At 39.4% G+C, this 12,240-nt stretch overlaps 1 protein-coding gene across 1 annotated transcript in view; it reads right to left on the bottom strand.

Annotated features, from left to right (window-relative positions):
• The window catches only part of il1rapl2 (interleukin 1 receptor accessory protein-like 2), a 420,712-nt gene extending 414,064 nt beyond the window's left edge, over positions 1-6,648 (bottom strand). The window contains exon 1 of the mRNA XM_085287845.1: positions 6,519-6,648. Within this exon, the coding sequence (XP_085143971.1) occupies positions 6,519-6,551 (33 nt within the window). The 5' untranslated portion in view covers positions 6,552-6,648. The remainder of the gene's footprint in view (positions 1-6,518) is intronic.
• Positions 6,649-12,240: the final 5,592 nt, after the last annotated feature.

The raw sequence follows: 12,240 nt of genomic DNA, 5'->3' as shown, positions 1-12,240 counted from the left end.
ACAAATAGTTGTAGGATAGCTTTTACCTTTGCCTTCCAGAGGAGGAAGATTAGAGAATCAGCTACGCAAAAAACCTGAAGCTACTCAGTCCTGCTACAGGACAATTCAGCAGACAAAACTGTTGCCAAAGCCTAACTGAGAGTTTAAGACAACATTTCAAGAGTTTGTTATAATATTTAAAGATGACAAACCATAAAATATATTCTGAAATTCATGACCAATAGCACTCATTTTACATTTAGGCATTACATTATTATTGTTCACAATTTATGTTATTGCAACAAGATATGGATATAAAAGATGTTGAAGACTTTTACATCACCAACACGCCGACATCGTAGCATTAACAATATGGAAGAGTAAACTGTGACAGCTTTTTTACTTTGAAAAACAGAAGCGTGCTGCGTTTCCTCAGATGTTGGAACACCTACTTTTAATATGAAACAAATTAATTAATTAATTACTCATAGTTTAGGAATGCAAAATAGTCCCAGTGTTAAACCCACACTTTGGATTTTATGTGTTTTTAGTCTTTGACAAGTTTAAACCTAAAAGGCAACATTCTGACAAATTGATTAGGCATTATTTTCTACGGTGTTATCTAGATTATAAACCTACATCAAAATCCACACAAACTTAGATAAGTCCTGTGAGTGCTGGGTGTAACGCTCGTGACTTAAAAAACCTAAGAAATCTAGCACTGAGTCCTAGAGGAGTATTGGAATAATGATGAATGTTGCTTAAAAATCAGAATCAGAATCAGAATACTTTATTCATGATGCTAGTCTTAAATTTTCAAAATATCTGGGCAATTCCTATTATATTTTGTGTTAATGCCACATTAAACTTCAGAGTAGGGAAGCTAATATCAATAACACCGTCTATACTGATAAATAAGTAAATACTGGAAAATAGATTTGTGCAATTAGATGAAAACTTTTTGTTTGTGTAGTCATTTATTTTTTATTTTGCATACTCTGCTTGCAAGCTCCACACCTCACCACTAGTTGCTTCACTTTACTTTGCAGTCACTACTTTCATTCTTTTTTCCATCACACCTTCCAGTGTTGGCGCGCACACATAATAACACTGCAAGGTCAAAGTTCTGTTTTATGTTATATGAATACATCTTTCTTTGTTTGAGTTACCTGGGGGTTGGCTTCTCCTTCCTGGTTGGCAAAAGGTGTGACAAAGGGCTGGGGGATCTGAAATACTGCTGACTACTACTGACAACCTCATTGGACTAAACCACATGCTTGATTAGCTGGGGGGTGGTTGAAGTTTGTTTAATTGTCCCCCTTGTGTGTCATTTGGTTTGGCTAAACCAGTTCCTCATGTGTCATTTCAGGGGGTCTGTTTGTCTGAGGTTTTTTTAGTTGTTATTTTGAATTTAGTTTATTGAGCTGACCTCTTTTGTTGGTCTGCCTGTTTAAGTATTTTGGATTTGTTAATTATCTTTCATATTTTTGGGTCAATAAAACCCAATTGTTGAATTACCATTGAGTCCTGGGACCTCATTAGGAAATCACGCAGGGGGCAAAATGTTTTCACACCATTGTATCTACGAGGTACCACTGTATTTATAAAGAATTACAAACAACAAATATTATCCAATTTATTTATTGATTGATTTCCAGTTTGTAGTCCATCAGGCTTTGATCAAGAAGTTCAAAATTTAGAAACAACTGTTTTAATCTTATCATGCATTTCATAACTTGATGCCTTGCTTACCCCAGAAGGTAGCGCGTCATTTTTCTTGTTTTCCCTTATGCGTTAAGCTAACCTTCTTTGACTCATAGAGGGTAAAGTCTTCTCCTAACACCCCTTTTCTCACATACCCAACGCCCCACCCCCAATCACCAAACACTCTCTCCATCTCACACACACACACACACACACACACACACACACACACACACACACACACACACACACACTGCCTCACCAAGGTCAATTTCTGTCTCTCTGCTCTTTCACACATGAACCCTGACACATTTGTTCAGGCAGGAACGGCAGCAGCTCGTTTTCAGGTCTGATCCATCGTGAATGCAGGAAGGTGAATGCAAGCACATCACTGGAAGCTGATGCCATGCATGTGTGCACGGTAGCAAGGATAAGAAGGTAAGGATATTTAAACAAAGCCCCAATGATCAAGAAAACAATTAGACCATAAATAAGCAAATGAAAAGACAGAGAGGGAGAGAAAAAAAGAAATTGTTTAAAAAAAAAAGTTGTCATCAGCGATGGGTTAAGTGAATGTGAGCTCTATCAATGCACAAACAGAGAGGAGAGGGTGCAGCGCAGAACAAACACTATTAAAGCATTACTCGTATCTTTCATCCTCTCTGTCGCTTTGCTTTTCTGTCTGTCTGTCTCTGATAATGATATCCGAACACGGGAGCCCGGGGAGCTCTCAGCAGGGTCAGTGTGTGTGTATAATGCAGAGGCACACATTGCACGGCACTCAGGCAGGTTGCATATTAAAGTGCTTTTGTGGGGATAAAACGTGTGCGATAGAAGTGTTTAACTTTCAACCCAGAGGTCCCAAAAACATACTGCTCTTAATGTAGAGCCCATATTCTGTTTGCTTAAACAGAATATGCAATAGGCATCAAACCCTCTTGGTTTTGATGCCTGCAAAACCAAGAGGGGTGTCATTATAATAATCTCATCCGGACAAGATTTTGTCCATTTTTTGTGTGTTTGTCTAATTGTAAACAACATGCAAATCCTAATTAACTTAAAAGTACTAGATGGACAGGCATGAAAATACACACAAACACACTGCAGACCACCACCGCTAAGCCCAGCCCACATACACACACACACAGATAAGAGGTTATTCTTGTCCCAAACAGGCTAGTGTTAAGCCATTAGGCCGCTTCAGCCACACATCCAATATTAAAGACAGCCTGCAGCTCTATTCTGTCACACTATCTCTCTCTCCCAAAGTGCATGAGTCATGCTGTTTGGTTACAGAGGCAGTCTGTGTTTTACATGGAAACATAAGCCGCCTCGTCATCATTATGAAAGATTTGATATCCGTCCTTTTAATCTCTGCTAGAGGAGGTGTAATTGGTTTCAGTCTGGTGTCGTGCACTCTTATTGGAGTCTGTTACACTTTTTTTCAGGGTTTTTCTTTCATACAGCTTCCAAAAAATTCTTATAATACGAGAAAATAATTGCATGTGTGAAAGAAAACATTCTACAGCAATCACACAAAACACACTAGAACATAATATATATATATATATATATATATATATATATATATATAATTTTATTTTTTTTTACATGTTCTTTGTCTTTGTGTCAAGTACCCATTTCACCAAAGTATTCTTGAGCAAAGCGGTTTATTCTGTGACACAAAAGCGTTTCAGCTGTTGAGTGTGACCTCAACTCAAATTTTGTGGCAGTCCTGAAATCACTGAAAACAGGAATGGCACAAAGAAACAAAAGGAATGTGAATAAATGTGAAGACAGAACAAGCCAATGACTCACCACTGTTATTGCATTCCAGCGATGAATGTTAGTATATGTCTGCAGATCAGATCTGGTTCTTTTAAAGCAACTGATGTTGTTGTTTTGTTTGAAACCGTGCACACTAAACCAGATTTGCACTGACTTTTAAAGCCATTTCCCATTTAATAACAACTGCAGCCACTCTGCCTGGAGTTTTAGTTCCTCCATTTAATAGAGCTTTTTTTAAGTCTAGTGAGAGCCCCATAAAAGCTAAGAGTAATAATGAATAATGCCTTTTTTTTTGGTGACAAACCCATAAAATACTGGATATGTGCAGTAAACCATTTAAAACGTATGTCCACAATCAGTACACATTATTGCAGCAGGAACATTGAGAGTGCCAGCACAGGTTTTGCTTTTCATTTGAAATTTCACTGCAGCGTATTTAAAACCTGTGTTTGAATGCAGAATAAACTTTTATATTTATTTTGTATAGCTGAAAGTTGCATTTTATGAGCACATCAGGTGTTGGTATCTTTTTTAGTCAGGATTCCCATGAAATGTACAGCTTTGGAACGACTTTCAGGTCCACCTAATTTGTGTCATGAAGGTAGAATCTTGGTGTATGAGACCAGGATGACCTAACCTTCATGCTAAGAACCATCACTGGTTACTGGAGTTGGACTGATGACTAACTATAGCCCTGAGAAAAAAAAACTAACTGCAGTGGAAGAGTTTGCAACTTCCAAGGAGGAAGAAGTCATTTAAGGTCAGGAGCAGGAAGCATTTTGGTTAATATGTGGAATGTGCGCCAATTCATTCCAACAACTCCAGATGTTAAAAACTGGGAGGCTACCTAGCACCCATTCAGAACTGGCACTAGGCCTGTAGCCAATCCCAGCTGTCATTTGTTGAGAGGTGGATCCGTCATAGAACCAACACATGGAGACAGACAATCATTCATGGTTACATTTATGGCCGAATTCCTGCCTACAGCCAAGTTAGGGTTAACAGCTAACCTAACAAGCCTGTATTTGGATTGATGGACTCTGATGTTTTTTATATTCTCCGAGAGAACACAAACTGGAGATCGAAAGGTCTCAGCCAGCCAGGTGAGGCCACAGTGATAACCACTGCAGCCTAAGTGCCACTCTCATCCACTGGAGCAAATTGTCTTGTCACTGTCTGTCACTACATGCTGTCATGGAAGGCAAATGAATACAAATTTGTTTCCTTTTAATTGCTATCGCCATTTCTTATCGACAATGTAACATTTGAAATACCAAAGATAAATCGATTTCCTAACAGAACAGAAACTCTGAGCGGTCTGAGGAAAAGAGCTGAGCAGAATAGATCTAAAATGATAAACATTAGCTTTTCATGATGACGCGTGCTTAGATGGTGCAAACTGAAGTTGTTGCAATATTTAAATGCATGTAAAAAACTATTTGATTATAATTAAAACTGTGATTAGAGCAGGGCCCATGAAAACACGATGCTGTCATTATGTTAATGTGATGAAAAGTTTAATTATATTACAACTGCTGCGTATCATAATTATAAACATATACTTCACACAAGTTTTTACATTCACTACGCTTCTCTATATACATACACTCACAGACTGCATTCATTTTCGAACGCTACATGGAGCTAGAAATGAACCACAGTCTCCACAGAACAAGCTCAGGTACTGCTTCTGACCACCATCTGCCACTCACAAATGCTTTTAGGATACATTCTAGTCGACAAACTCTCTACATCCATTCAACTGCAGCGGGATGAGGCGTGAAAGGTATGACCGTTCCATCTGCAGTCCCTAATTTGAGAGATGTGGTGCACAGTCATCAAGCCCCGTGCAATTATGCACGCCTCTTCTAATGTGAGTACCTTGATTAAATCTTGCACAAGCAGCACTAGGCTCTGACACACAAAAAGCACAGGAACATCTGTGGCTTGTGTGTGCTGCAAGCTGGTTGTTTATAACTCGGCAAGCTTTTTCTAAACTTAGAACAGGATAAAATTAACAGATGGACACTAAAGATTTTACGCACATAACTCACCATGCTGGTATGACATCAGTACTTCAGTACGCTTTTGACCAGCTAGTTTTAAAGACTAATCCGACTTATGTATTTACATAGTAGTTCAGAATATGTGGACCAGCTTTAAGTGTATAATCACACTACAGCAATCTGGTGATATTCTTTTAAATCAAAGAGAACATGACTTGAGGTTTAATAATTACGCTGAATGACTACATGAATCACTACCTTATTGTGGTGGAGGGGTTTGTGTGTCCCAGGGATCCCAGGGGCTATGTTGTCCGGGGGCTTTTGCCCTCTGGTAGGGTCTCCCATGGCAAATTGGTCCTGGGTGAGGGACCAGACAAAGAGCGATTCAGAAGACCCTTATGAGGAAAACATCGAGGGAAAAGTTTACCCTGCCAGTTTACCCTGCCACCCTCCCCGCCCTGGAACCAGGCCCGGGGAGGGTGCTCGAGGGCGAGGGTCTGGAAGGAAGGAATACTTGAGGACCTCCTTAATCCCACTGACACATCTTCCGAGGAGGAAGCCGAGTCTGCTTAGGCTGCTGCCCCCGTGACCCAGCCCCGGATAAACCAGAAGAAGATGAACGGATGGATGATGGACTTTTCTTTCAAATTAAACCATTTTTAAAAATTAAATACATTTTATAAATTCTTTCTTGAAGCCTGTAGCTTCGGTGTATTACTGCCATCAAGTGAATCACAACAATGATGTTATGTTGGACAAATATCTATCAGTAATTGTGTGTAATACAAACGAAAATCCACTCATTACTCTACAGCACCACCAGTGGTCACAAACTCTGCAGGCTGCCTTTAAAAATGTAAACTCTACATCAGCTTCCTCCTTACCAGCCTCTGTAGACAGACCATAGATGGCATTTTGTCATCTATGGTCATCAATACCAAAAACTACGATAATATATACCATTGTCTTGAACTAAATGCAGTACATATCCAATGTTAGTGATGTAATGAACTACCTAAAAAATAGATCCACAATATTAACCTGTGCGTTTGACAGCAGGAAGGTTGGAATCATGTATGCAGTTTATGCCAGTTTCTAACCCCATCCTCAGCTGTAGCTACAGGAAGACCAGGCAGCCCATTCCAGTCTGTTCTCAATGGATGAGGATCATGTAGTCGTCTGTATCAAACTAACAGGACCAGAGGCCGGCATCATGTTTTACTGCTGGAACCTGTTCGCTTCGAGGTCCGACAGCTGTGGTTTTTGCTCATCACTGTTGGGTTGTTTTATTTGTACTCTCTCACTCTTGTCACTCTCTCTACTTTATCAGCATAGCAAGTTGTGCCCTCAGGCCTGCAAATGCTTATCACGCCAGTCCCTGGAAATTCCAAACATTACAGAGCAAGAACGGCAGCTATTTCTGATATCCTCACACTGGCGTGTCTGACACCAGAAATGGCCTTCAGAATCAGGGAAGTCAGATTCCTTAGTAAATTAAACTTCTCCCTCTGATGGAGGGGCAGAGGACGTAACCTGCCATCGATGGTTTATAGGAGAAAAAACCTGGTTTAAGTGTGGTTGATTTTATCACACGGGGAATTATGTAGATAAGGGTGAGGCTGCTGGGTGAATGCATTGGTAGATCTATGAAGAACCTTGCAGCACACCCTACCTGTCTGTGATTTCTGTCGCACCTGCTATCTGCCAAAAATCTGCCAGTGTTTGGCAGATTAGATTTGCCAGGATGATGCCGTTCTTTTACGGCGCACCTGCTGTAATCTGCGAGGACACTGTCTTGCTGTAAAATATGACAGTAAACTGTTACTCAGCTTATTTTTGGGGGGTGTTTTTTCTCTGATTCACCTGACATAAACATAAAATGAAAATGCTTTCAAAATGTCAGGTTTTTATTGGTCTGTTAAATAAAAGCCGCAGTAAACATCCTTTGAGAGCCCATTTGCATTCAAATCAGCAACCGTTATCTTTGGCTGTTTCAGGGTCTTCTCTCTGTTCATGTACGGTAACTTCAGCCTAAGTCCGTGATGGTGAAAGGCTCTGTGGGGGTAGGTCTCTTTGACTGTGACTGGGTGACTGAGCTGATTGTCCACCACTTAATGACCCTTCTCTGGATTCAGACCACAAAATTCTTCTGTATCTAAAATGCATCTGAAACCAAAGAGCTGAATGGTCAAAGTACGTCACATATAATGCAAAGGTGGAAAAGGTTAGATCATACAAATACTTTTTTTTCTGTGATCACCTCTGATGAGAATTTAATGTGAAATCTGAGATTATTTTTTAAGCAGACGCAAAAGAGAATTCACTTCCTTGGCAAACTCCTTTTCTCTCAGTTCTGTCATCCTCTCTCACTTTTATCAATCTTTTATTAAGTCTCCCGAGCTTTTTTTTGTTGTTGTTGAGCTGCTGGTTCCACAACCTTACAGTTAAAAGCAGTCTGATCTGCATTGTTAAAGATCATCAGAGTAAAGCGAAAAGATATGAATTCTTTTTACAACCAACAAATCCCCCAGAAATCACCAAGTATTCTAACTTCCTGTTAGAATACTTGGTGTTGCCATTAGGATGTCACCGTGTCTTACCTTCTTTTTAACGATTTTTTATTTAGTTATTTTTAATTTAGTTTAATAATTCCCTCTCTACTTTGACTCCAGGCTGCATAAAAAGTTTTCAGTACTGAACTTTATCTTCTTAACAATAATAATAATAATAATAATACATTTTATTTAAAAGCACCTTTCAAAACACTCAAGGACACTTGACATGTTATTATTTGATCTTACCATTTGCCAATAAATGTGCATGAACAGACTGTTAGGGAGTTTATTCCACATTTAGATTTATTTTAAACTGAGCTTACTTGTTTGTTCCTTGTGTTCGCTGCTGTGTTTTGGGTACAAAAAGCTGCTTCAAAGAAATTGCCCCAAGTGAAAAGCGATGAAGTTCTTTGTTCTTCCGTACTGTATATCGTATTGTCATGATGCAGAATGAATTCGGGACTGATCAGAGACCTCTTTGATGGCATTGCATGCATATAAACTTCATAAGTGCAAAAAACTCACGTATCACAAAGCACCTCTGTGAAAAACCATGTCTCAAACATTCAAGTGTTAATAAAACAAAAACTGGGAGCTATTTTAAGTGTCAGTTTTAAATGTTCTAAACATCATCATCATTGCCATTGCTTTAAGTAGGCAACTGGGCAATACTAAAGCACTGATTTGACATTTTTGCAAAACATGTACTTCATATGCATGCAAAGCTTTTAAAACATGTGAAAACCATGCATCAGGCTGAATGACATCAACCATGTGAAAAGCTAAAGAGGAACTGCAGTCACACAGTTTTAAAATGTTTCACTAACAGTGAGATGTAGTTTAAAATCAACTTACTGTTATGCTTACTAATAAAATTACTGTTATTAGTAACAAGTGACTGGACACTGTACATGACAGCTATGTAGTCTATGTTCTTTCCCTTTGAAATAAAAATGCACATCTGCTTGCAAACTAATCCTTTTGAGACACATGAGTCTCATGAATGAATGAATGATACGATGAATAAACTCCACATTTGGATATTAGTTACTTTTTTGCATGTGTAACTACTACAGCACATTTTGTAATTTAAATTGGTGAATAAATTGCGTCGGGAGTAACTTGAGATCTTTATGAATCGATTCCAACTGACTTTTGCCTACAATTTATGTAAAGATGAGGCTCAATCCACTTCTCATGGTTATTAATACGATGCTGATGGTACCAGAGGAGGCAGCTGCCTTCTAGTCAACACACTGGGAACAAGAGTCTCTTGTGGCGGCCAGTTTTAGTGGGAAAGGGACACTTAATAATAAATTAGTATAAATATTTACAAATTATTTGAGTGGGGAAGTAGAGCAGAGTTTTTGGTTTGTCTGGAGGATTTTTAGAAATGCAAAAAAAAATAAAAATAAATCAATGTCTGTTGCGATGCCTGATCGTAAGGTTGCAGGACAGAAACACATACGCCTGAATGCACGCACCCACACATGCACAGCACAGGGTGTGTGCTAATGAATGCAGCACCACCTGTTCAGTGAATGATCTAATTGCTCTCAGCAGATCCCCATTTCCTCACTATTGCGCTGTTTAACAGCACCATTTAGCAGGTAAGAAAGGTTGCTGCAGAGAGGGACCCTCACCATTACACTACCGATTTGCCATTTAGCAGCACCTCCCATCGCATCAGAGGGCACCGGCTGCTCTTTCACATGGGGTAGCAAGTACGTGGATAAGAAATGTAGAAAAATGAAACTAAAAAGGTATGAGGGAAAATAAAATATATCAAAGAAAATAAGGCGAAGGTGGATGCACAGGCAAGCTACATGCAGCATGAGAACAAAGGTCAATAAATTACATTTTTAATTGAAAAATATTTCTATAATATTTTTCTTATCAATAAATCCCAAAAAAATCAGCATGACAAGAATTGTTGGTGTATTCAAACCTTGACTGATTTGCCATAGAGCTGCATTGTGTATAACTATGAGAAAAAAAAATGATGTTAATGATGTAATGGAGATGAAGAATTTGGATACACAAAAACATACTTGTTAGTAAAATCTATAGGATAAAGAAACGTAAAGTTAATTGTGTCACTGCGCTATGTGAAGTCAAGTATAGTTCTTGTAGAGCTTGTAGCACCACATTTACAACAAAAACTTGAAGTAATCATTTTTGTATGATTTTAACAGTCTCTTGCATCACCAGTTCTTGGGGAGTAACGGAATACATGTACCACCGTTACGTATTTAAAATACAAAATATGAGTAACTGTATTCCGTTACAGTTACCGTTTAAAAAGGTGGTATTTAGAATACAGTTACTTTGTTGAAATAAATGGATTACACAGCGGTACTTTCCTGTTTCATATTGTGGCGGGTCAGGACTGTTTGGGTTTTGTTTGACAGCTACGTTCTGTTGTTGCAGGTGGCAGTGTTACGGTTGCCATGGTTACAGGGTGACGCTCTCTGAGACTGTGTGTTTCCTGGGTGAGAGAGCGCCATTTTGTTGTTGTTGTGCTAAGCTAATAGGCTGAATGCTACAAGCATAGCCCTAAAGAATGTAGCCTCATGGGCAGTGTAGTCCGTGCTGCAGGGAGAATTGCCATACCCGTTATGTGTCTGTGAGCGCGAGGAGGGAGAAAAAGGAGAGTGGAAAAGTATGAGTTGTCATTGAGCAGAAATGGGAGCTGGAAGCATGTAAATATAATAATAACCACTGCAGCCAAGAAGAGTGCCTGACGAGCCCAGTTGTAAGTAAGCTATTAAGACTCGACTGTACACTGTGTTCGTGTTTTCAATAAGTTCCGTTGGAGCAGCCTTTCAACGCCTCTCTCTGTCTCTCGCTAGCAAAGTCAACCCAGACAACCAAGTAAAGCTAGTTTTCAGCTACGAGCCCGACACGAACCGGACGTATTAGACAGAGGTCCCTTTACTACGGTTCGGAGCTGTGGACCTTCAGTAATAGTAATAAATCACACAGCAATAGTACATTCATGTAGTTGTAAAAAGCATGAAAATATATTAATTAATCCAAAGTATTCAGAATACGTTACTCTCATTGAGTAGCGTAACGGAATACGTTACAAAATACATTTTGGGGCATGTAATCTGTAATCTGTAGTAGAATACATTTTAAAAGTAACCTTCCCAACACTGTGCATCACTGTGGAAGAATTCTGTCCCAGTCTTCTTTAGGAAGTTGCTTTAGCTCATTCAGTTTTCTGGGCATTTATTTAAGCACAGCTCTCTATATTGGAGTTGCGTTGAAGTCTGGACTTTGACTAAGCCACTGCAACACGTTGTGTCTCTTTTTTTTTTTTTAGCCATTCTGCTGTAGATTTGCTGCTGTGCTTGGGATCATTTTCTTATCACAGAACTGAATTTGAGCCAAGCTTTAGCTGTGGGACAGATGGCCTCACATTTGTCTCCAGAATATTTTGGTATAAAGAGTAGTTCACGGTCGAGCCAATGACTCCAAGGTGTCCCGGTCCCGTGGCTGCAAAACAAGCCCAAATCATCGTCCATAAACCACTATGCTTGATAGCTGGTATGAAGTGCCACTGTGAATTATTGCTAAACATCTTGTCTGTCCAAAGGAGATTGTTCCAGAAGTCTTGCAGTTTGTTCAGAATCGTCTTTGCAAAACGAAGCTGTGCTGCCACGTTCTTTTTGGAATGAAAAGGCTTTTTTATCTGGCAACCCTTCCAAACTAGCCAAAGTTGTTAAACAAACCAGTCCTTTTCTAATTTTACTATCTTGAACTGTAACCGTTACCATGCTAACTGAGGCCTGTGGAGTCTGGGAGAGCTCCTGACCTAAATGCTCCAGATCAGCAAACTCCCAAAAGTTCTGCTTTTATAGAGGTGCTTGCATTTACTGATTACCAGTTAATTAAATGGTGTATGATTGTCAGCACCTGACTGCTACTTACCATCTTAATTTCTTTGGAAGCAGTAAGGCTCTGCTGAGGCTGATCTAGGGTGTGAATACTTTCCTTTTCACATGCATGTGTGCTACCGCTGCTCTATACAGTGCTAAAATCAGTTGAACTTTGATTTGATTTGATTTGATATACCTTTATTAGTCCCACAAGGGGAAATGTCATAAGGCTGCCGAACTATTGCACCCAATGGCAGCGCCATCTTACCCTCCGACCATACAAACATGACACAAACATCACATGGGGAAGACAGGTCAGAGAGG

Source organism: Mchenga conophoros, linkage group LG2 (assembly GCF_057382185.1).
Source record: "Mchenga conophoros isolate Kocher_MC1m ecotype Shallow Benthic linkage group LG2, M_conophoros_male_GT1.1, whole genome shotgun sequence".
NCBI lineage: Eukaryota > Metazoa > Chordata > Actinopteri > Cichliformes > Cichlidae > Mchenga > Mchenga conophoros.
The sequence above is the reverse complement of the archived record's forward strand: the minus strand, read 5'-3'. Positions and strand labels throughout refer to the sequence as shown.